Here is a 24,743-nt window from a genome sequence, read left to right as displayed (position 1 = left end):
AAAACACCCGAAAAGTACCTGTTTGCTAGGGAATGCAAACATTTTTTAAAAAACCTTTGTTAGCTTTTATCTCATTTCTTTCCCCTGCTCTTTACCCAAATAGCAGGGCTTCCTTTTTTCTTTCTTGTTCTAAATTTGTAGTAGCTCAGACAAGTTGGTTTTCGGTCCTGTAGGCTTTTGATGTGGCCCTGCCCCATAGCATTCTTTTTTGTGAAGAAGCAAGAGGAGAAAGGTGTTTGTGTATACACTGCCCCCCTTCAAAACTTTTTGTTAGTTTTTTTTTACTGACACAAAGGACCTTGCTCAATGAAGAAAGAGAAAAACCTGGGAAACGGGTGGGCAGCTTGAGCTGTTGAGGAAGTTTCTTGGTTTAAAGGGCTGCATGAGCCACTTAGTCTACTAAGGAAATGAAAATATTTTCAAATCCTCTTCTTTAAATCTGCTGCTTCTGGGGGAGAGGTTAAAGGGAAAGGGTTAGGTTGCAGTGAGTTGCAACCAGCTGTTGACAGGCTTGGCAAAAGGTGAAAAACAAAACTGCAAAGCTGGGGCTCCGGAGCGAGATGAACATGTTTTTGGGGGCATGTGGGGAAGGCTCCGAGACTCTCCTACATGGAGAATTTGGTGCCCACCCTCCGAAGGGGACCCGCTATGCCCTCAGCCTCACGCGGACAGAGTTGCATATCCAGCGTCTGGTGCCCAAGCCGGATACAGATCACCGGACAGTGTTGCAGCTGATTGATGTGGTGGGGTGCCACACAATGCGCAGCCACACAATTGCGAACCAGTCAGCTTTCTTCAGTGTCTACGCTTACCCGCTGAAGAAGAGGAAGGTGGCGGTGAGCTCTGGGCGGGTGCGGCAGCGGACTGCGAGGACCTTTCAGGTGGATAGCGCAGAGTGCTACGAGGATAACCTAAAAGTGGCCGAGAGGTGGGCAGCTGCCATCAAGTGCCTGGTCTTGGGGATCCCCATCTCGAGCGAAACAGGTAAGGGATGCCCTGCACAATCCTTTTTGAGTATTGCTTCTTGCCTAGAGAAACTATTGAGTCCTCGCTACTTACAAGTGGTAGCCTTTCCTAGGCTCTGATGCTGCAGATTGTAGATGGGTTGTCACCATTTATTTTAATGCTTCACCTATAAAATCCTTCTTGCTTGTAGAGAACTGACCCATCAGGGAGGTATTCAATGCTAGCCCTTCCTCTGATATGCTCCTCCCCATCCCTTCCAAAATAGAGAAGTGTTTTTAAAAAGCTCCTGCCACGTGATTTTGCCAAATATGTAGAGTGTGTCTAACACTCTCCTCCACAAAATCAAATAGGTTTACTACCGTGTCTCTGCTCCTAATATTGTCTTCAAGAACTCGGGAGACCTAGATACCAAAATCCCTTAGTTTTATTATGTTTTGTCTATCCCCACAATCTCTCTCTTGACTTAGAGAGCTGTTGGACTGATTGTGGCTAGTGAGGTTTGTGGTCTGAAAGATCTGGATCAGGAGTCAGCAACCTTTTTCAGCCGTGGGCCGGTCCATCATCCATCAGACCATGTGGTGGGCTGGACTATTTTTTTTGGGGGGGGGGATGAACGAATTCCTATGCCCCACAAATAACACAGAGATGCATTTTAAATAAAAGCACACATTCTACTTATGTAAAAACACGCTGATTCCCGGACTGTCCGCGGGCCGGATTGAGAAGGCGATTGGGCCACATCCGGCACACGGGCCTTAGGTCGCCTACCCCTGATGGAGGATGCCAGGCTAGCAAAGGCTGGCCTAGGTGAAGATATCCTGGAGTCCATCCTCCTAAACCAGTAATGCTGCCAGACCCTCCCTATGATTCTTGGAACCCTTAGCTTCTGCAGTATTTTATTAACTTGTTAAATGAGATACTTACTAAATGACCCAGCTTATCTTGCAGGGCAGATGATTATAGTACTTTTACATAACATGAGAATAATTGTAATAGTCAAAGTTTCGTAAGATGCACCACTGTAGCTTTTGGCTTTATAGGATGGGGTGTGTAGGGAGTTTATAATATTAGTTGAAAAGTGGAGATGCTCTGAAAGTGCATTCTGTTCAAATGAAGTTCATTTGAAAGTGCATTCTGTTCAAATGAAGTTCCCCCTCTTTCCCCCCTCTGTCTTGAGAGCAGGGGTGGCCAACATGGTGCCCTCCAATGTTCCTGGGTTACTGTTCCCACTCTCGCTACCATTGGCCATACTGGCTGAGGATGGTGGGAGTTAGGAGTTGAATAACATTTGAGGGGTAAGCTCATGGGCAGAATAAGATCTGTACGTTTCCAGCGGAAGCCGGCAGTGCACAGCGCAGATTGCCCAATGTCTGTGATGTCACAAGCTGACCTGCCATCAGCCTCGTCTACACCAGTGGGTGGTGCCCTTTTAAAAAAAAGAATATTAAGATGATAGAATGAGTTTTTAAAACAATAAAAGTGGTGCTGTCAATTATCATCACCAACCCCCCCCCCATCTTTCTACCTGAAGAGCAGGAAGAGGAAGGCAAGACTGATAACTGAACCAGCATCTGATTTACACATACTCATGATGTAAAATTGGATGGGAACCATGTGGAGAAAAATCTCCCATGACTCCTTTAAAAAATAAAAAGACTGCAGTTCCGTGCATTTGAACTTCAAATGTGCTTATTTCTGGGTAGTGTATAGGACTTCACTTACACAGGCTATGTCTGCATACACTTGAGACAGTGGCAAGCTTGTTGTGGGACTGGCTTTTCCGGTAAGGCAGGGATGGGGCATATCTGTTTCTATTTATATTGCCGAACTCCTCAACTCCCATTATGCCTGACCTTTGACCAAGGCTAGCTGGAGTGTCGGGAGCCCAGCCATGTGCTGTTAGAAATAGAGCTCTGGAATCTTCCGTACCCGAAATCCTTGGTGTTTGTTTTCACTTCCCCAATTAAGGAAGCGAAAATGCATTTTGCTAACATTTCCTTCAACTGACCATATTCCGATGCTCAGCTAAAATGCATGAAGTGAATGCAGGACAAGTCATACCTTCCAGCCATCTAGATGGATAAACACCAGTTACCACCATTCTGCCATGTGCTGGGCTGGGTGGGTGGGTGTATGTATGTATGTATGTATGTGTGTGCATGCATGTGTTGCCACACTCATTTTCTGGCTGCACCCTCCACTGACATGGTGATTCCAGATGGGCTCTTCCCATCTGGGCTCTTCTGCCTGAAAAAAACAGTTCAGCACCTCTGCTTTAATGTGGCCCATAAAGAGAACCCAGGGTGGGACTGTGTAGATAAGATTTATTTATTGTCATTGTCCGTATATACACAGTATACACAACAACGAAAATCAAACACCCAAAGACCGGATTTACCATACACATTTGCACATATCTCCAACACTCTCATCCTTATTAAAACATAATCTATTAAAACATAACATTATCCAGAGTATAACATAACCTATTAAAAGCATAGCATAACCTAAGAGCCTATCTCATTCCCTACTACTCACTGCTTACTATTACTTACTACTGACCCTGAGATCATTATTAAGTGCAATCAAAGCTCTTGGATAGAAACTATTCAGAAGGCGTGTGGTTCGAGTTTTCATTATCCTGTATCTTCTGCCCGAAGGCAACAGTTCAAAAAGGTTGTGAGCAGGATGGGTGGGATCTCTCAGGATGTTGTGTGACTTCTTCAAACAGCGAGACGTGAAGATCTCGTCCAGGGTTGGTAGTTGGAGCCCAATAACATTCTGGGCAATTTTAATTATTCTCTGTAAAGCCTTTTTATCCGTTACAGAGCTGCTCCCATACCACGATAGTATACTATAGGTTAAGACACTCTCAATGGTACTGTGATAATAGGACAGGAGTAGGTGCTGAGATAGATTCAATCCCCTGAGCATTCTCAGGAAATACAACCTCCCCTGCACCTTCCTCACAGCCATATTAATATTTACAGTCCATGAGAGGTCCTCGGAGATGTAAATGCCCAGGTATTTAAAACTGCCAACCCTCTCCACCTCCTCGCCATTTATGTGCAATGGTAAAAATACACTTTTCTTTCTCCTAAAGTCAATTATAAATTCTTTGGTTTTTTTGGTGTTAAGCATAAGATTATTTTCTTTACACCATTGAATTAACCCCTGTACTTCTTTCCTATAAGCAGACTCATCATTCTCACTAATGAGCCCCACCACTGTTGTATCATCCGCAAATTTGATGATTGTGTTGGAATTATACAGTGGGGTGCAATCACATGTGTACAGGGAATAAAGATCTAGGCTCTAGCTCGGATCTTAGTAGTTTCCCTTGAGTTTGGTGGGAGTTTGAGTAGGCAGGTGGTCAACTGGGACATCCTTGAGAGGCTCCCGGACCTATTTTTCGCTCTGGGTGCTGTGAGGTGGTAAATGCACTCCCAACTTGGCCAAGTCCCTAAGCGTTGTTTCTCCAGTAGAAGGGAAGGCTTGCCCTCTGTTTTCGGGGGGAGGGGGGAACCACGACAAAATGCTGCAGTGGGGGTAGGTGGGCCTGGAAGCAGTGTTCAGAATTAGCCTGGGGCATTTTGCCCTTGGCTAACAGCCACTTGAGACCAAGTGCCTTTGCCTGGGTGCAAGGATAGTGCCTGACATCTCCACTATCTGGAGGTGCATGCTTGGGGATCATTGGATCTTGACTGTTTTCACAAACTAATACCACATCCTGTATAATTCTATCAGTTATATTTTATCTGCACAGTCAGCATAAATTTCAGGAACTGAAATGCTTTTTCTGCGCAGCCTGAGCAGGAGCAATAAATGACATTATAGTTAATTGTTGTCACTTGTCTTCACCTGCCCCAACCCACTGTCCTGCTCACAGTTGTGAAGAATATCCTTATGTTAGGAATGGTCCGTGTCACCATTAAGAAAAAGAGGTCGGTATAGGCCAATATATCCCTGGACAAAGTGACTTTTCTTCTTTTAAGTTCTCAAAGCTCTTAACCTAGCTCAAGGTTGTCATCTGAACTAGCCAGATGTTTAACTGATAATCAGTCACAGTCAGTCCATCATTTGAAAAATAAGACTTTAGTGCAAGGGTCTCCAAACTAAGGCCCGGGGGCCAGATGTGGCCCAATCGCCTTCTCAATCCGGCCTGCGGACGGTCCGGGAATCAGCGTGTTTTTACATGAGTAGAATGTGTCCTTTTATTTAAAATGCATCTATGGGTTATTTGTGGGGCCTGCCTGGTGTTTTTATATGAGTAGAATGTGTGCTTTTATTTAAAATGCATCTCTGGGTTATTTGTGGGGCGTAGGAATTCGTTCATTTTTTATTTTTTTTCAAAATATAGTCCAGCCCTCCACATGGTCTGAGGGACAGTGGACCGGCCCATGGCTGAAAAAGTTTGCTGACCCCTGCTTTAACGCCATCTTTCCCCCAAATGACAACTAGACATTCTGTTTTGGCTACTGTAACCTTGGTTTAAGGAGCCATTTGGTGCCTTGCTTATTTATCTTGAGTTTCTAACTTTGCCTGGAAATTAGGAAAGAAAAGCAAGTGGGGCCAAGGGAGTGGCTGAAACATTACTTTCCTCCTCAACCTGTCAAAATTTTACAGATCTTAGCCATTTGTCAGGGCTGTGCCTCCTTTGCTTACACTGCAGGTTTGACAACACTCATATGCTTGTGTGTTTGTAGTCTTGTCTTCAGTGTGCATACTTGCTTGGTTTCATTTGCATTTGGCAATCTATTAAAAGGGCCTAGCAGCATAATATTTACCTACCTCCAGGCAGAGCTATCAACCTTCCTTTTTTTTTTTTTTTTGCAATGGCCGCTAAAAAGGGAAAGTTGACAGCTATGCCTCCAAGGCAACTTTCCTCCTCTTGCAGTGCATTTGCTTTCTCTGCTGGGCACAGGGGAGAGGGAGACTCCTTTGTCCTCCATCCACTAGTCTTCTCACTCGCCTGCTATGCAGCTCCTTTTCGCCTTTGGCTATGCAGGCCAGTGCTTAAATACAAGGCTGGTCTGAAGTGGTACACAGTTCATCCTGCCCACCTTGCATCTCTTAAGCATTTCGTTCCTACCACATGCTGGTGCCTTTGTAGATTAGGCCTGCTTCCTCTTTTACAGGGGTGTGATCAGGAGAGTTGAACCTAAGGCATCTGTGTGAAGAGGACCCCACAATACAAGATGGGTGCTTTAGGACATATTTCATGTCTATCCAATGGACTTTACATATACATTGAGAACAGGCATGGGAATCTACTAAGTATTTTGTAAAGCATTTGGATTTCCCCCAATTATACTGTAACCAACTTTGGCATGATGATTCCTGAGGTCAACGAGCAGGTTTTTATCTTATGTATGGATATAATGGGTTGCCAATTTTGAACCAAGATGGGGGACAGAAACTTTGAAAACCACACTGTTTTTAACCACCTATTTTAAAACTTCGCTGGTAGTTTACTTTATTATTATTTTTTGGTTTCTTAGAATTCCTGAGCAATACCAGACACAAGGCTGCTAGTATAAAACAATGCCCCAGATTAACCTCAGATTGGAGGCATAGGAAAATGGGAAATGGAATAAGGATCTTATGGAGTCCATTCAAGCAGGTGTGAACTCAAACCTTGACAGGGGAATGGGGACCAACCTAAGCATTTGAAGAGTATCTGTTGGAGGAAGGGAAAGGGGGGAGGGCACCATTGCTGCCCACTGCCGCCATGCACCCTCTTTGCGTGCTGGTTACACCTTCTGTTATGAAAGGCATCATCATAGAAGATTGGAGATTTATAAACAGAATTAAATGTGTGTGTGTGGGAGGGTATTTGACTGTGCAGAGTTGGCAGTCTGTTCCTGGCCAAGGTGCAGCACACCTGGACCTTCAGCCTATACAAACAATACCGCTGGGGGTGAAATTGATCAAACAGGCTCCAATGCACGATGTTGGATTGTGCAACCAGACTTCATATGGCACTGTTCTTGGTAATTTACCTCTTGTTGGTGGACTTACTTGTTCCAATAACTGTTGCAATGAGGGATATTAAATGGCAGTGTTCCCTTCTGAGTAACCAAACACTTTGGTCCTGGGTGCTGCTAAGGCCTATGCACTGCCATTGCGGACAGTTGGCCAGATTTGGTTTAAAAAAGGTGCAGTTTGCCACAGAAGTTCCAGGAGGAGAGTTCTCAAGTGAGCATAGTTCATCTGTTTTGAGAGGAGCTGGGTAGGCTGAAGAAGGTGGATACACAGTGAAGTCTGGAAGACATTGAAAAGAGGCTCACCACTTCAAGGGTGTTGACTGACCTCCACACACATTGCTGGTTGCGGTTGTTGATGGCGCTGTTAAAAAAGAAAGAAAGAAAGAACATTAGGCTGATTGACCTGTTGAAACCAAACAATAATGTCGCTGCCGGAAGGGTTACAGTTAGTGTGAGGAACGGTTGAGGGACTTGGGTATGTTTAGCATGGAGAAGAGAAGACTGAGAAGTAAATATGTCAGTCATCTTCAAGTACGGTATACGAAGGGCTGTTCGTTTCATGGAAGATGGTTCCATAGCTTGTTTTTCTGCAGCCCCGGAGGGAGGGCACAAACCAGTGGATTCAAATGACAAGAAAGGAGATTCCAGGCAAACATTAGGAAGAACTGTATGACAGTAGAACGGATTACCTCAGATGGTGCTGGGGTCTCCTCCATTGAAGGCTTTTAAACAGGTTGGATAGCCAGCTGCTGGGATCGTTTCACTCTGATTCCTGCATGGAAGGCAGCTAAACGAGATGAGCCTTGGGGTCCCTTCCTTCCAAGTCTACAATTCTGCGATTTAAACCGGCTGCAAACAGCCCCCTTTCCTTTGCATCGCTAGCAATGGTTTTGGGGACCAATTCCGAAGCTGGGAGCTGCTCTGCAACCTGCAAAAGGGGCAACTGAAAAATTGCTGCAGTCTCGTTTGCCATAAGAGATTTCTGTGGGACAGCAGGCAAAGTGCCAGCTGGAAACCTTAGTGGGGAAAGCCACAACACCATTTCCAAGGAAATTACATAATAGCATGAAAAATATGTTTTCGGAGTGATAAGAGCATAGTGAGAAGAGGCCTGTTGGGTCAGGCCAATGGTCTGTCTTGTCAAGTACACTGTTCTCACAATGGCCTGTGAGAAACCCGCAAGTAGCACAAGCACACTCCCCCTGCCTCCATGGTTTCCAGCAACTGGTGTTCAGAAGCATTACTGCCTCCGACTATAGAGTCAAAGCAGATACTTCCAGTCATATACCTAGATGGGCAACCTGTGCTCTCCCCCCCCCCCGCTTTACCTATTATGAAAGTGTCTGTGTCATTTTAAATTAAAGAGTGCACAAGTTTTAAGTACTCAATTGTTTTTCTTTCTTGCATGCGTAGTACTTGCTGCTGATAACACTTAATTGCAACAGTTTTCTGACATACTGTATTAGTTTTCTTCACCGCACTGTGATTATAACAAATGCACCTTTCTATTTTAATATTTCTCACGTGAACCAGAACGAAGCTGGTTCTTTATGTGTGCCAAACTGGTTACTGAGCAGTTGATTGGCCTGAAGCTGGAACCACCTCGGCTGCAGCTGAAGCAGAATGGAAATAAAATATTTAGTGGCTTGATCCCCCGAAGTTGATATTTTAGTAGGAGGGGGGACCCTAAACACCCAAGTGGAGAAGGACACATCTTCATTGCCCCCGCCATTGAATAGAGCCTCTGGTGCTTGGAAACTCAGTGTGTGTGAAAACCAAGTTCAAATCCCTTTGGACTGAAATAAGACTGCATCTCTTTTCCAGTTCCTTGTTGCTGTGTGTATGTATCCCTCTTTGTGTGACCTCTTGTGCTGAAAAGCGTTACTAAGATGCGAGCTTGCATTCTTAAGGGATTTCTGCTTTTGTTTGTGTGTGGAACAGGCTTCATGATGCCCTCACGATGATTAGAGGCATTAAAAGTCTTTAAATCTAAAGATTAAGTTGATTTTTAGAGAGTAACAAAATGGTTGCCTTTCATATCACTTTTAACGTGGCAATACTATGCCCATCTCCACAGTTCCCTTGCAGGTGTTGTTGGACTGCAACTTCCATCATCCTTGACCATTGGCCATTCTGGCTGATGGGAGCTGTAATCCAGTCGTGTCTGGAAGACTCATTGGTAGCACCCATGAGTGCTGCTAGGTCAACGGAGGCTGAGAAGTGTCTGCCCTCAGCAGACCAGAGAGGAACGTCAGGCAGCAATGTGGATAGGTGTGCTGGGAATGAATGGGACTGAGATAGAGATCTAGATGGGAAGATGTGATTGTGGTAGTAAAGAGTGAAAATGAACTGTGAAAAAGACTTATGAATTGCAGGAGGCCAGGATGTACCAGTGTGGATTCTGATGTCTTATCACTGCTCAGAATTGCATCTGGTTGGGAACACATTCACAGGACATGTATGGGTTGGTTTTATCAAAGGATGTGATGGAGTCCAGGCTGCATATCTTATTACTGTGAGAGTGAGAGGTGAGTCTGTCTATCTGTCTCTTTTTCCCCACAAGTGTGCCAAAAGCAAATGGGAAAAAGCTAACCACTTCCCAGAGAAACACCAAGACCATCTTAACAAGTTCTGCAGGGGCACCTGCCAACTTTTAGAAAAGGGAAAAGGCGTATGTTGGGTCTGGTCAATCTTCTGGCTTTCCCTGTCCAGTGTCTGCCATGAGCTGAAGGTTGGCCTTGGCTTTGCCAAAACAACTTCACTGCTCACTTGAGGGGGCCTGGCAGAATTAGTTGGTATGACTGGGAACTTCTACATCAGGCACGTCCGACTCCCAAGAGACTGCGATCCACTCCCACTATAAAAAAAAATGGCAGTGATCAACTTTGGAAAGCCAAAGTTGTTGAGCTTTTTTTGGGGGGGGCTTGTGGGAGTGTAGGTTGCTATTATCATTTTGCAAGAAAGGCAGGCTATCAATTATTATATATGAAGTGCTTAAGGGTGCAACCTTACCCTTGAATTACGCCAGCTGAAGCCAATAAGACAGGGGCGGGCAATAGCTTGTTGCTTAGGGCAGGCATAGGCAGACTCGGCCCTCCAGATGTTTTTGGCCTACAACTCCCATGATCCCTCACTAGCAGGACCAGTGGTCAGGGATGATGGGAACTGTAGTCCCAAAACATCTTGGAAGGCCAAGTTTGCCTAGGCCTAGCTTACAGGGCCACATTCCTTTTCTGTGTGGTGCTTTCCAAAATTGGGTTGTGAGTGGCATAAGACCTGCTTGCAGGGTTGCCTTGCTCCACAGGGACACAGGGATCATTATCGTCCTGTGTGTTGAAACTTCTGGGACTATTTCACCATCATTGTGAGTGGTTTCACTCTCTCTGTTGTCCATGGGCGCAAGATTGGCGCTGTCACCAACACAGTCCTTACGTAATTCCCACTGGCAATATTTCCAGAATGCTGGAGGACGTCTCTTGCGTTATTACTCTGTAGACCCTATCTGCATTTTCTGGCTGCATGTTGTTTTCCCCCTCCTCTGGGAATCAGGACCGGTATCAGGGGTGGGCATTGCTGGGTAGCTGCCAAGAACCCCTCCCTTGTGTGTCCCTGGGGTGCCCTGGTCCTGCAGCAGCTCCTGCTTTCTCTGCTGCCTGCTCAGCACCAAGCGACTACCCAAGAGCAGGTGGAGGGAACCTTTGGCCCTCTGGATGTTGCTGAACTACAACTCCCATCAGCCCCAGCAAGCACAGCTAATGGCCAGATCCTAAGTGTGAGGAGATGGAGCAGCAGTTCCCTCTTGCCCGGGTCTGAAGGAGGAAGCAAGAGAGTGAGGCAGCAGTGCCTCCCCCTCTACCAACCATAGCCGTGCCCTGGCTAAGCACACATAATCTCCTGTCTTTGTTACTGTAATGTTTGAAAGGACTCGTTTTATTGTATATTTTAATCATGGGTTGCTAATGATGTTTTTGCATACCGTATATACCCGAGTATAAGCCGACCTGAATATAAACCGAGGCACCTAATTTTCCTACAAAACCTGGGAAAGCTTATTGACTCGAGTATAAGCCGGTTCACCTTTGCCGCTGTGGAGGAGGAGGAGGAACGACCAGCCCAAAAGCAGCCCTTTGGGCTGCTCCTTCCTCTTCCTCCTTTGCCAAGTTTGCATTTATGTGAGCAGTTCAGGAATGGAACAAGCTGCCTGGGGAGAGTAAAGAACTGCCGTTCTTGTACGCTTCTTAAGGAATGGTTGACTGGGGAGAATGGGTGGCGGCATGAGCGGAGAGAAAGGGCTTCTTTCTCGCTGCCCCCACCGCCCACCTCACTCGAGTATAAGCCGAGGGCAGCTTTTTCGGCACAAAAAACGTGCTGAAAAACTAGGCTTATACTCAAGTATATACAGTACTTCAATTCTGAGTGTTTATGCTTCAGTGTTTGATTGGGATTCTTTTCTTTACGTTAATCTTTGCCTAGTTGGTTTTTCTACAGTGCAAACCTTTCAGAAGCCGATTTTTGGGGCACTTAAGTGATTTTAAGAAAAGGCGCTGCTCCTTCCTGCTGGCTTCCATAGTCCAGGGATGAAGACAAGTCCCAGGCCCAGATGTCAGCACCTTTGCTCCAGCCCTCTTCTCTCCCCCCCACCCAAAATCCACAATTGCTGATCCCTGCACTGGGCAGGAGGGCACCCATGCTAACTTTCCAGCAATGGCTCAGAGCACTTGATATAGTTTGTTTCGGGCTTCTTTGGGTAACCACCTCTGCCACCCAGTAAGCTCACAGCAGCCAAGTTGCAGTGGTGACAGTGACAACACACACAGCCAAGGGCCTGCTTAGACCTGTATTAGGGAGTCAGGGAAATGAATAAGTAGTTTCTCACCAATGTTTTGGGGCTGTGTTTGTGCTGAGTAAGCTTCCCTACAAAGAAACTGCAGGAAGCAATTCTGTTTATTATTATGTGTATATTACACCTTTCCTCCAAGGAGTTCCCAGTGGGGTGTGTGGTTCTCCCCCTCCATTTTATCCTCACAACAAACCTGTGAGCTAGGTTTAGGCTGAAAGACGGTGACTGGCCCAGAGTTCACCTAGGAAGCTTTGTGGCCAAGTAGGAATTTGAACTCTGGTCTCCCAGATCCTAGTCCGGCACTCTTAACCACCGTGCCATACTGGATGTCAATGCCCCATTGCTGATTTTGCCTAATGTCTCCCCACCCTTTACCCAGAGTCTCTTGCTAAGAAGCCCTGACAGATTAGGTTGTGTGACATTACAAACTTGAAGCTGTTTTCCCCACCCCAAACAGGCATTTTTTTATTTCTCTTCCCCCACGGCGCCCCCAGAATAAATGGCAGCTTTGCAGAAAAACAGCAACAACAACCAGCCACCTTATATTTTGGACTATCAGTGCCTGTTAGCCACAGTGGTTTCATTTTTTGCCTCCACTGTCAGAGGCACCATTCCTCTCAATACCAGGCGCTGGGAATCACAAATGGCGCAAGTTGCTGTTGCTCTTATGTCCACCTTGCAAGCTCAGCTGCAGTGAGAGCAGGATGTTGGACAAGATGGGCCATTGGCCTGATCCAGCAGACTCCAATTGCGTTCATGCAGAAGTGTACAGCTAAGTAATTTTTGTCTCTGGACTGAACAGAGCCTGTAGATGGCCTTGTGGAGTACTTCACTTCCTTCAAAACATGGTGACACAGCCTTGCATCCTTTTGCAGGTGTGTGTGTGTGCGTGCGCTACTGCCCACCCAGTGGAGCGATGCCCCCCGGGTCTTGAACCCCCAAGGCCTGCCCTGGTGGCACAGCAGGTGGGCCAGCAAAGGAGAGCCAGAGCACACCTCTGTGCCCAGTGTAGAAAACGAGTCTACCCTCAAAAGGAGAATAGTCCCTTCCTGCAACACCCCAAGCGTGATAATGTAGTGGCAGGGGTGGCCGAGCTCTCCATCCTTCCTCAGCCTGGATCGTAGAGCTGGTAACTCTCCTGGCCTTAATATTAATAATGCATTAATAATAATATATTACTTATAGCCTGCCCATCTGACTAGGTTGCCCCAGCCACTCTAGGCAGCTTACAACGTAATAAAAACACAGCAAAGCATCGGACATTAAAAAACTTCCCGATACAGGACGTTGTGTAGTGCAGTGGTGTCCAAACTTTTTTTCAGAGAGGGCCAGATTTGATGAAGTGAAGGGCCATGGGGGCCAACCAAAGGGCCAACCAAAATGTTTGAGCTTTTTTCAGGATTGGAGTTGTTGAGCTTCTTTTGGGATTAAAGTTGAGGATTTTTTAGAATTTTAGCCCAGGAAGTAAACTGCCACAGGGGCCAGATTAAACTGTCTGGCAGGCCGGATTAGGCCCCCAAAACGGACTTTGGACATGCCTGGTGTAGTTCTTTATCTCCTTGACATCTGATGGGAGGGCACTCTGCCTGGTTCCCTGTAATCTCACAGTGAGGAAACCACCAGAAGGCCCTCTGGCACATCTATCTATGTACATCAAGACATTAGTACACAGTGGACCTTCGCCTCTCCCTGCTCTACGCAGTCCTGATCTCCCTCATGTGCCATGCAAGATTGCAGTGCAGGCGGATTTTTGTTTCATTCCCCAGAATCCCGTGGGAGCCGCTGAGGATGGAGCCAAGTTCCTGTTTGCACTGCCCTGCCACTTTATCAGCAGAGCCTCCTCACGGATTGCCTTTCTTCACTCTCAGGGCAAAACATTCCCATGGGTATCTCCTGCACGTGCCTTTCCACCTGTTTGCTTATAAAACTGGATACCTGTATGCATACTCTGCCCTCAACACAAGAAGGAAGGGGAGCAAAGTTGCTGCTATCATTTCATGTGAAGCATTTTTCTCCCTGTGGCCTGGCTCACTTGGGGGCATATAGGCCTCTGGTGTTGTTGGACTACAGCTCCCATAATCCTTTACCACAGGCCGCGCTGGCTGGGGCTGATGGGAGTTGGAGTCTAACGACGCCAGATTCAGGAATGCTGCTTTACCTCATGAGAGCTAGTCCTGACCTTTGGACCCTCAGAACAAATTTTTCTGTCTTATTATGAGGCCCCTTAGCCTTCTTATCTTCAGGTTAAACGTGTTCTTCAGCCTTTCCTTGTAGGACTTGTTTTCCATACCCCTATTATTTTCCATTAAAACCCTTCACCTGCAGTCCACATATTCTACATATTTTACATGTTCTTGATTTACCTGCCCATTGTGGCTAGTGAAAAGGGTCAATGAAGTTGGCAATACCTCGTTTCAGGAGTCAGTTATGCCCACATCTTAAAGAGCTCCTCCCTGGACCCAGAGAGTTAAAAAAAAAAGAAGAAGCAGCTCCAGTCCCTTATATTCTTTATATGTAAGATGCAAGTTTTTAAAAGAATGCAAATTCCTGGTTGGGTGGGGGAGGGTGGAATCAGAGAAGGCACTGAGGGAGGATTTAACTCTCCTCCCCCTGTCAGCAGCAAAACTATTACAACAGGGAGGAAATTGTAGAGAATCATAGAATTGTAGACCAACCCCCTGCAATGTTTAAATTGCCTCTCTTCCCCTCCCCAAAACAAAATCGAAAATTCTTTCTAGTAGCACCTTAGAGACCAACTGAGTTTGTTCCTGGTATGAGCTTTCGTGTGCATGCACACTTCTTCAGATACCTCCCCAAAGTATCCCAACATTTGAAGTCTGGCTCAGAAGAATACCCTGAGGATGAATGCTCTGTCTCTACATCTCTTTAAAGTTCAGCTTGTTCCTCTTTGTATTGAAATGGGCACAAGTTCTGCTCATTGGGCCGCTCCCTCCAGAATTATGAAAGGACTTCAAGGTACCCGAAAGTCTAATGAAAGCCCTTGCGCCACTGAACGCAGCTGGCCGTGGCCTTCGCAGCACAGCAGAGTTCTACTACCTGCATTTTAGGTACAGCCCAGAGAGCATTTGGCCTCCCACTCGGCATAACCAGTTATGCTCTGTGGGCATTTCCAAATTAGTATCAGCATTCCAAGATGGATTAGTTATTTTGGAGCCTCAGGCTTCCTTCCTTAATTATTAAGACTTCCTGTCTGCCTGGGTGCTTTTTTATCTCATGTGTTTTTGCCCTTGGAAAACTAGCAGGAAGTCTGTTGTGGTGGGGATTCCCATTTCTAGGTCACAGCCTCATTCCAGGAACAGTCAGCATTTCGAGATGATTCCGGCGGAGACTATAGAGCTGCACCATGCTTTTAAAAGCACATGGTTTCCTCCAGAGAATCCTGGGACTTGTGGGGTGGTTGTTTTTTCCCCTGCCACAGCATTGCAGCCCTGGAGCCAAAGGCATCTCTCCCAGCCAGCCTGCTACATTCTTCACAGCCAGACTTTTTACAGTGGTACCTCAGTTTAAGAACAGTCCGGTTTAAGAATGATTTGGTTTACAAACTCCGCAAAACCAGAAATAGTGTCTTGGTTTGAGAACTTTACCTCAGTCTAAGAACGGAATCCGAACAGTGGAAGGGCACCGGCGGCAGGAAGCCTCATTGGGGAAAGCGCATCTCGGTTTAAGAACTGTTTCAGTTTAAGAACGGACTTCCGGAATAGATTAAGTTCGTAAACCGAGGTACCGCTGTAGTTTAGTTGAAAGGGTTCTGGGAATTCTAGTTCTCTTGAGGGCTGAGCTGCAGTTTCTTTGCTTTAAATGTATGGTGTGGATCGGCTAAGAGGAAGGCGCTGGGTGTGCAGGTTAGCGAGGGTTGATACTCTTGTAAGGAATGGCTTCAAAAAGACAAACAACCTATATAAGGATGAGGAGGAGTGATACTTCCTCCGCCCTGAAAGCTAAAGGTGGCATGGCAGCTATCATTAGTCATGGTGTGCAAACAGTTTTATTTTCTGTCTCAATTACACTGTTTGTGGTTAAACAACATTTCTGAGTTTTCGATGCCCTGTAAAGGCTAGCAAAGGTGAGACCTTGGTTTTTGAAAAAAGCACATACATGAATGAAAACCACAGGCAATGATGGCTCTTGGTATCACCTTTAACTCTCCTGAAAATCTGTTTGTGGTCTAAGTGGCAGCTCCCTCCGCAGAGTCAGCTGCATATTGCAGTGAAGAAAAGAAAGAGAAGTTTTTGGTTGCAGTGATTTTAGAACCTTCCCACAATCATTTTTCCCTACTTATACTCACTTCAGCATGCTGTTTTCTGGCGATCCCGGGATCTTTTGACTGGTTGTTTTAAGGCCGGCCTGATCAAACTTTGCTTCCTCTGGTTAACCCTGCTGGAACTAAGGTTATTTCCAGACCCTGGGATCACTGGAGGAATGGTGGCTCCTCCTGGCAAATGGCCTGGTACACGCTGGACCACCATATTCCTTCCTCGCCCCCAGAATCTGGGTAACCAAAGCTCCTGCCTGGCTCGCCATCTGTAATAAGCAAAAATCTGCCCTTATTCCCTTATGGGGTACACAAGAGCCCTTGCAAAGTCCTCTGCAGGTTCTCTATTGGTAGGAGTAAAAAACAGAGGCCAACCAGAGAAGATTGAGAAGCAAAGCATCTAGTAAGCTTGATCTTTATTGAACCTGTTGCAACGGTGATTTTCAGGGGAAAAGACCCAGAACAATGCAGGCATGCTCTTATAAAGACATTTCAAAATCCCTCCAGAAACATCATCCAATCAACAGAAGAGATGTAACCCAAGACCACTACCCCTCCCCCATACATCAGAGCTATATCACAAATTGGGAGGGCCAGAGGAGGTAACTTGGGAATTTTCCACACCTGTGCCATCTCTCCTTGACCCCTCCCAGACACACATTTCTGCAAAACAACCAGTTTCCTGCCCTGGCCGAGGGCTAATGGCTGTCCTTTATGAGGGAAATGGCCCATCATCTGGCCCTCAGGCAGAGACTTTTCATTTCCTCCCTGCAGATGAAAACACTTGGCCAGCTAGGAGTCAAAATGGAGTGCGGCCTGTCTTTCTGTTCTGTTTTCAGACATGTGGCCTTATCTGTTTGGTAAATTAATAACAATTATATATATAATTGAAATTCTTACAACAAGTGGCATAAGAAGTCACTGTAGAAATGAGTGACTTTAAACTAGAGGCCACTGCAAATATGAGCTTTCCAGGGTGTCTGTGTCTGTCTGTCACTGTCACTGTCACTCAGTCACAGTGAACATTGCAGATCCCAGTCATGAACAGAAAATGTGTCTGGGATTGCCGGTGAATGTCTAAGAATATATAAACACTTTCAGCCCCACCCATGAAAACTGGAAATGGTATTTGTGTGAATGTCAGCATCCACCCTTGTCTCTCTTGAGGTGCTCACCGGGGCTACAATGTTTAGCAGATTAAATGTTCTACATTAGTAGATATTAAAAATAAATAAATCCGTTGATCAGGCTCAAGTGGCAGCAGGTTTGGAAACAACGTCAGACAGCCTTTTAAAAACATGGTTTTCAAAGAATTCTTTATTCCTTTGTAAGAACTTGAATAAAAAATAAAGTTAAAAACACATCACTTTGAATAAACAGAGGGAAAGAACAGACCTAAGGTCCTTTAGACAGACAAGATGGCTGGTTTGACTCAGCTGGGTGGAGAACGCCTTATAAAAATGTTATTTTTTATGTGCTTACTTTTCATCCTGCCCTTCCTCCAAGGGCCTCGTACTTATTCCACCTCCATTTAATGTTCACACCAGCCCTGTGAAGTAAGGTGAGATGGAGTGAGAGTGACTTGCTTAAGGTTACATGGTCAATTTTATGGCCAAGTGAGGATTTGAACCTGGGTCTTTCCAGCACGCTAAACCCCTTCTCTTGCACAAGGAAGGCTTGCTTCTACTCAGACAATTACATCGATCAACTATCAAAACAAAGAAAGCATCTTCAAAACTGTTGTTTTATTCATCCAGGTAGACGGAATCAGTTCAGACTTGGTATAATTTATTGAGTAGATTTCTTTGATCAGATTTCCACTTTAGTTTTCCAGACATTCACAGCAGGCATCTGGGATCAGCAAGCCTCCACAAGCAAAAGCTAGCAACGGCCAGAGTTTGGGCATTTGCCTCCGGTGTACAGTCGTATCTCAGATCCCGAACGCCTTGGTACTCAGATGTTTTGGTTCCCAAACACCGCAAACCCGGAAGTGAGTGTTCCGGTTTGCGAACATTCTTTGGAATCTGAACGTCTGACGGGGCTTCCACGGCTTCTGATTGGCTGCAGGAGCGTCCTGCAGCCAATCAGAAGCTGCACTTCAGTTTCCGACCGTTTTGGAGGTTGAATGGACTTCCGGAACGGATTCCGTTCGACTTCCAAAGTACGAACGTATATTGTTAGGGCGTGAACTCCCAGCTACCCATGTCACGTGGGAATGCACACTTGCTGTGTGAATGTCTTGCAGTGTCACGAGCACTTCTGAAATCTGTTTTGTAGTGTATCTATCAAATGTGTCATACAGATACTTACTTACTTATTTTTATTTATTAAATTTGTATACCACCCTATATTTGTAGAACTCACAACATAAAACGACAGTTTAAAAAACAGAAAAGACATACAAAAAATATAAACAAAGACAACCCAATAATCCCCCCTTCCACAACACACTTAAAAGGGCATTAGATGTCAATCAACCAAAGGCCTGGTTGAAGGGAAACGTTTTCATCTAGTGCCTAAAGTTGTATAATGAAGGCACCAAGTGAGCCTCTCTGGGGAGAGCATTCCACAAGCGGGGAACCACTGCAGAAAAGGCCCATTCTCATGTTGGCCCCCTCCAGACCTCTCGTGGAGGAGGCACGCGAAGAAGGCCTCACAGGATGTTTGCAAGGCCAGGTAGGTTCATATGGAGAGAGGCAGTCTTTGAGGAGCCAGCCCCCTCCCATGGGACTGGACTCCAATTGGCCCCAGACAGTGCAGCCAATGGTCAAAGGTGATGGGAAGTGGAGTTCAACATTATCAGGAGGGTCAGAAGTTCCCCAGATCTAGAGTAATGTGTGAAGCTGGTCCTTGGTGCCATATTATTATTATTATTAACAACAACAACAACAACAACAACAACAACAACAATAACAGTTTTGCCACACAGGCAGTTCCCCATTTTGCACCAGTTTGCAGATGCAGCTCCAACAGGGGAAATGGCAGCGCCTGATTTGTTCACCCTCTTCTCTCCCCTCAAACCAGAGATCAGCCGCAGCCTCCTGCCCCGTCCCCGTCGCCTGCTCCTGCTGCTGAACCCCTTTGGAGGCAAGGGCAATGCCCTGCAGTGGTGCCAGAATCACATCCTCCCCATGATCACAGAGGCTGACATCGGCTTCAACTTGATCCAGACAGGTGAGGTGGCAGCAGAAGTAAGGTGGCCTTCAAGGGGCAAGGTGAATGGATGCCATGGGGGGGGGGGTAAGAACATAAGGAGAGCCAGCTGGACCAGGCCAGAGACCCGTCTGGCCCAGCATCCTGTCCTAACAGCCATCAGCCAGATGCTAGTGGGGAACCCTCAGAGCTGTGGTTTCCCGCAAATGGTATTCAGAAGTATTGCTGTCTCCCACTGTGGACGCAGAGCGTGGCCATGAATTTGTCTAATCCTGTTTCGAAGCCATCTAGCTTGGTGGCCATCAGCGCTTCCTGTGGATGTGGGGAGAGGGTATAAACCTTCCCTTTGCTGGAAACACAACCTGTAGATGGATTCAAAAGTGGAGTGGGGGGGGGGGAGAGACAAATTGGTAGAGGCTAGTTCTTATTGGTGACTCTGAGCCATACTAACTCAATGTAGCCAGCGTGTTTAGGGGCAGTCTATCTTTGAATATAAGACACAGAAAGGGAGGGCTGCTGTCATCGTCATGCATTTGTTGTGGGGCTCTTTTTTCACCGAACTAGCTGGGCTGCTCTTAAGTACTTAAGCAAAACTCAGTTGAAAATGGGAACACAGCAATATTTGGGAATATACTTTTTTAAAACAAAAAACAGCAGCAGCAGTAGTAGTGGTGGTGGTGGCTAGGCAAGAGCCGTAGAACCTATGAGCCATAAGTCCCTGGTTCAAATGCTGCCTCAGCCACCAACTTGCTAAGCAAAGAGCAGCCTCGGTCCTTCTGCACAGCAACCTGTGACATGGGGGTAATGATCCCAGATTACTGAAAGAAGATATGCGAAGCTTATTGAGCACTTAAATAGCTCTTAACTCCTAAGTAATCATTAGCGTTAAATGCTAGAAAGTTAAATGTATAGCCATCTTCTAAATGTATAGCCTCAAAGCTTTCAATCACAGCAGCAATAAATTGTGATGCCCATGCGTTTACATTTGTATAATGTATATGTATGCGCACGTACACACACGCCTGCAGATATAATTTCAGCAGCAGCAATAATAATTTCTCCCCAACGGTTTGCTGTTTCCATTCACTAGTAGACAGCCCCTTAGGACAAGACATACAGAACAGGTCAAAATCGTCTCCTGGTGGTCGGCCACTGAATCAGTTTCTTCGGGTGGGAGTGTGGCTTTGAATTGCTACTAATCTGTATGCTATTTATTCCTTTTCTGCCCCAGAGAGACAGAACCATGCCCGGGAGCTGGTACAGAACATCAACTTGGCTGAGTGGGATGGCATTGTATCCATTTCAGGAGATGGGCTTCTATATGAGGTATTGTTCACAAAGTGCTAGCCAAGGCACTGGTCTTCTGGCCTCCTGGAACCTTCCCCTTAGGCTACTCACTAGGGCCCATTCCTTTTACTTGTCTCCTGCGTTGCCCTTTTCTGCTCCCTTAGAACTGTGGCACAAAAGACCCACTTCACTGCTTTGGGGCATGTGTGTGAATGTCCTGGTATAGTAGTTCTTCTAGTTCTTCTTCTTCTTCTTCTTCTTCTTCTTCTTCTTCTTCTTCTTCTTCTTCTTCTTCTTCTTCTTCTCCCTCCCTCCCCCCCCCCCCGATTTTCTAGTCCTCATGGATCCGAGGGCAAGGCTGAACTCTGCATCAAAAAAGCCTGATATTTGCAAATTAGAGCAGTGAAGAAAATGCATAATAGGCTTTAGTGCCCCTGTTTGGGTTTTGAACTTGTCATCTTCAGGGACTTTCCAGGGCACAGGACCTGTGGTTTCCCTGAGAACCAGGCCTAGAATACCACCCAGCCCTCCCTTGACAAGGCACTTTGCTGGAATGGATCAAAAAGCAGAAGGTCCAGCTGTCTTTACAGAAGCTTCTCTATTCTCCCAGTTCCTTCAGTGAGAGAATTTTGGGTTTCTTGGAACATGAATTTGCAGACTGCTGTTCTTGGGTCCGTACGTCCCAACACACATCTCATTTCCTGCATTATTAGGATTGTTGGTTTTGAGTACTTTCCTATCTCCTCCATCCTTCCTTCCTTCCAGGTTATTAATGGCTTGATGGAACGGCCGGACTGGGAAGAAGCTATAAAAATGCCCCTTGGTATTCTCCCTTGTGGGTCTGGAAATGCGGTAGCTGCAGCCATAAACTTTAGAGCTGGGTAAGTGGGAAAGCTTAACTGATATGCTTAGTCCACCATCTTTCTTATTTTTTAATATATATATATATATATATATTTATATTTATATTTGTATTTGTTGTTACCAAAGTTTTTTTCACATTGCTGCTTTTGGGTTGTGTTTGCACTATGAAAGCTTTCCAACAAAGAAACCGCAGCAGTGATTGTATTATTTAGTACAATTTTTATCCCACCTTTTCCTCCAAGGAGCTCAAGGTGACATGCACACAATTCTCATCCTCACAGCTTAAGCTGAGAGGCAGTGACTGGCGCAAGGTCATAACAAGTGAGCTTTATGGCTGAGCAGGGATTTGAACCTGGAACTCCCAGGTTCAGGACACTAACCGCTGCACCACACGGGCTCAGCATCACACCACTTCTAGGAAGCAGGGGAGCAGGCTATACTTGGGGCTCCATCTTCAGCCGGACCTGATCTCTGCTTTTGGATATGTGAAGGTGATGCATTTAAGAATCCCTGTAAACATACACAGAGTGCTGCTTCTTCGGCTAATTAGGCTCCCACTCACCTGGTATTGTAGTTTCATAGGTGACTGTTCTACTTGCTGCAGTAATTTTGAGCAAGTAATTTTGCATTTACAAGGGTGGGGAGCAACTTACACCAGCAGCTTGGCCAATGCCGAGAACTAGTTACCATAATCATGGTCATTATTTATTCTGTTTTCATCCTGCCCTTCCTCCAAGAAGTTGAAGGCAGGATACAAATTGTTCCCTTTTAGTCTCGAAACAAACCCTGTGAGTTATGAAAGTTTAATAAACATTTAATAATAAAACAAACAAACCCTGCGAGGTGTAGGCTGAGGCTGAAGGAGAGGGACTGGTTTAAGGTTAGCCAGTGAGATTCTCGGATGGATGTGGATTTGAACATGGGTCTACCCAGGTCTAGTCCAGCATTCAAGCCACACTTGTGTCTGGGACACTTTATATTAGTACAGTCGTACCCCGGCTCCCGAAGGCCTTGGGAGTCGAACGTTCCAACTCCTGAACGATCGAAAACCGGAAGTGAGTGTTCTGGTTTTTGAACGTTCTTTTGGAAGCCGAATGTCCGACGGGGATTCCGCAGCTTCCAATTGGCTGCAAGATCAACTTCCAAGGTACGACTGTACACCACTCTTCATCCATAGATCTCAGGGTGCTTCACAGCATAAAGTTGCAATATAAAAACCACAAATGCATAGTAAAAATAAGAACAACAAATCAATAACCCGCCCCCCCCCCTTCCACAACACATTTAAAAGGGCATCAGATGTCAATCAGCCAAAGGCCTGGTTGAAGAGGAACATTTTCGCCTGACGTCTAAAGGTGCGTAACAGAGCTTTCCAAACTTTGTCTTGCAATACGTTAGTGTGTCAGCTGCAGTGTGTAGGTGAGTTGCGCGGAACCCCCCCCCCCCAAATGCTCCTCCAGGGCTGGAAAGGGGTTAATTTTAAGTGCTACTGTTGCCCCATGACAGATTCAGCCTCTGGACCCCACATTGTGGCAGTGTTTGTCCCCCCCCCCTTCCTGGGAGCCTCTCACCATTTGATTGCATGGGCAAGTGAGCTTTTCCAACCCTGACACATTTCTCACTCTGTCGGGCAGGTTTGAGCACACCTTGGGCCAGGAGCTGCTCACAAGCTGCACCCTCCTGCTCTGCCACGGGGCAGTGACCCCCTTGGACCTGGTGTCGGTCACAACCGCGTCGGGCTCCCGTTCCTTCTCCTTTCTGAGCGTGGCCTGGGGCTTCATCTCCGATGTGGACATTGAGAGTGAGAAGTTCCGGCACATCGGCCCGGCTCGCTTCACCTTGGGGACAATGGTCCGTCTGGCCTCCATGAACACTTACCGGGGGCGCCTCTCCTACCTGCCCGCCCCGGAAGGCACGGCCCACCGCCCCATCTTGCGCAGTATCACCATGGCAGCCAACGGGAGCCTCCCCTTCCAGCACGGGCCGCTCCACCGCACCGTCTCTGACCTGGGCCTGTGCAAGGAACGTCACACCCTCTGCTTCCAGGAGGTGGAGCCTGCCAACGAGCCCACCCCCTCGCCCAACTCCCCACCCTCTTCCTCCAGCTTCAGCTCTTCCAGCTTCAGCTTCGAGAACCTGTCAGAGGAGCTCGTGGCTGACCGCAGGGAGACGCGGGAGGCAGGGCTGCCCATGACCGCACCTGCCGTCTCGCTGTCTCCCCAGCAGGTGCACGGCCCCCCCGACGAGTTCCTGGCACCTCTGGACCAGCCGGTGCCCAAGTCGTGGGTGACAGTAGAAGAGGACTTTGTCTCTGTGCTGGCCATCTACCAGTCTCACCTGGGAGCCGACCTGTTCATGGCGCCCTTTGCCTGCTTCAATGACGGCCTCATCCACCTTTTCTACATCAAGGCGGGCATCTCCCGGGCAGCCCTGATCCGCTTGTTCTTGGCCACGGAGAAGGGCACTCACTTTGACATTGAGTGCCCGCACTTCATCCACATTCCTGTCCGGGCCTTCCGCATCGAGCCCCTCACTCGCAAGGGCATTCTCACCATTGACGGAGAGAGGGTGGAATACGGCCCCATCCAGGGGCAGATCCACCACGCGGTGGCCAATCTAATCACCGGCGTGAACCAGGTGAAGATCACAGCGTTCTGACCCAGGACACAGGAGCACTTCGCAGATCTGATGTAACTTTCGTTCTCTTCTGCCCCTTTGCTGCAAAGAGGGACCCTGAGGCTTGGGATTGGGGGTACTGTCTGTGTGGGTGTTCTGACTTGCAATGTTCCCTCCAGCCACCAGATGGCAAGCTGCTTAAAACCTCCCTCTGCCCTTCTAGGCCTTGGCACACACATACCATATATTCCTTTTATGAGCCTTTGGGTGGCAAGTCTTGCCCACTCCCCATGATCCTCTGCTGCTGTCCATGCAATGGTTTGAATGTTGACCTCCTTCCTTCCTTCCTTCCTCACCCACCTGCATAGGCCTGGTTTTGCCAACCTGTTTTGCATCTCCCATCAAGAAGGAGCAGCTTGGCTACAGGACCCTTGGTGTGGTTTGGGTCAAGAAGTGATGTAGCCTTTCCTCCCCTACAAGGACTTACCATCCTCTCCACCTTGTTCCTTTTTGGGGAGGCGCTTCTATTCTACTTTTCCAACCACTTGCCCCAGAGACGGGGGACACTTCTGCACTACCCTGCTTGCCAGTCTGGGGCAGTAACACTGAAGACTCCCATCCCTTTGCAGCTCATGGTTCAGGGCCATGTCTGAAGTGATGGGGAGAGAGATGCTGGTGTGGCTTGGAGAAATGAGGGGGGCACTGAGTGGGTTGGGGAAATGCACATTCCACACCAACTTGGGACCAAGAGTCACGT

General features: G+C 46.9%; 1 protein-coding gene across 1 annotated transcript; it reads left to right on the top strand.

The window, feature by feature from the left end:
* Nucleotides 1-295: 295 nt before the first annotated feature.
* Nucleotides 296-24,743, top strand: SPHK2 (sphingosine kinase 2). The gene is made up of 5 exons (XM_033171204.1): nt 296-984; nt 19,091-19,240; nt 20,451-20,545; nt 21,272-21,387; nt 23,005-24,743. Exons 1-5 carry the CDS (start codon nt 561-563, stop codon nt 24,026-24,028), a joined length of 1,809 nt encoding a protein of 602 aa, XP_033027095.1. The 5' UTR covers nt 296-560; the 3' UTR covers nt 24,029-24,743.

This window comes from Lacerta agilis, chromosome 14, assembly GCF_009819535.1.
Source record: "Lacerta agilis isolate rLacAgi1 chromosome 14, rLacAgi1.pri, whole genome shotgun sequence".
Lineage (NCBI taxonomy): Eukaryota > Metazoa > Chordata > Lepidosauria > Squamata > Lacertidae > Lacerta > Lacerta agilis.
The sequence above is the reverse complement of the archived record's forward strand: the minus strand, read 5'-3'. Positions and strand labels throughout refer to the sequence as shown.

Coding starts and splice junctions, on each gene's coding strand:
- SPHK2 (XM_033171204.1), top strand. CDS start 561: ATGAACATGTTTTTGGGGGCATGTGGGGAAGGCTCCGAGACTCTCCTA. Junction 19,241..20,450: donor CTTCAACTTGATCCAGACAG/GTGAGGTGGCAG, acceptor TTTCTGCCCCAG/AGAGACAGAACCATGCCCGG. Junction 21,388..23,004: donor GCCATAAACTTTAGAGCTGG/GTAAGTGGGAAA, acceptor TCTGTCGGGCAG/GTTTGAGCACACCTTGGGCC.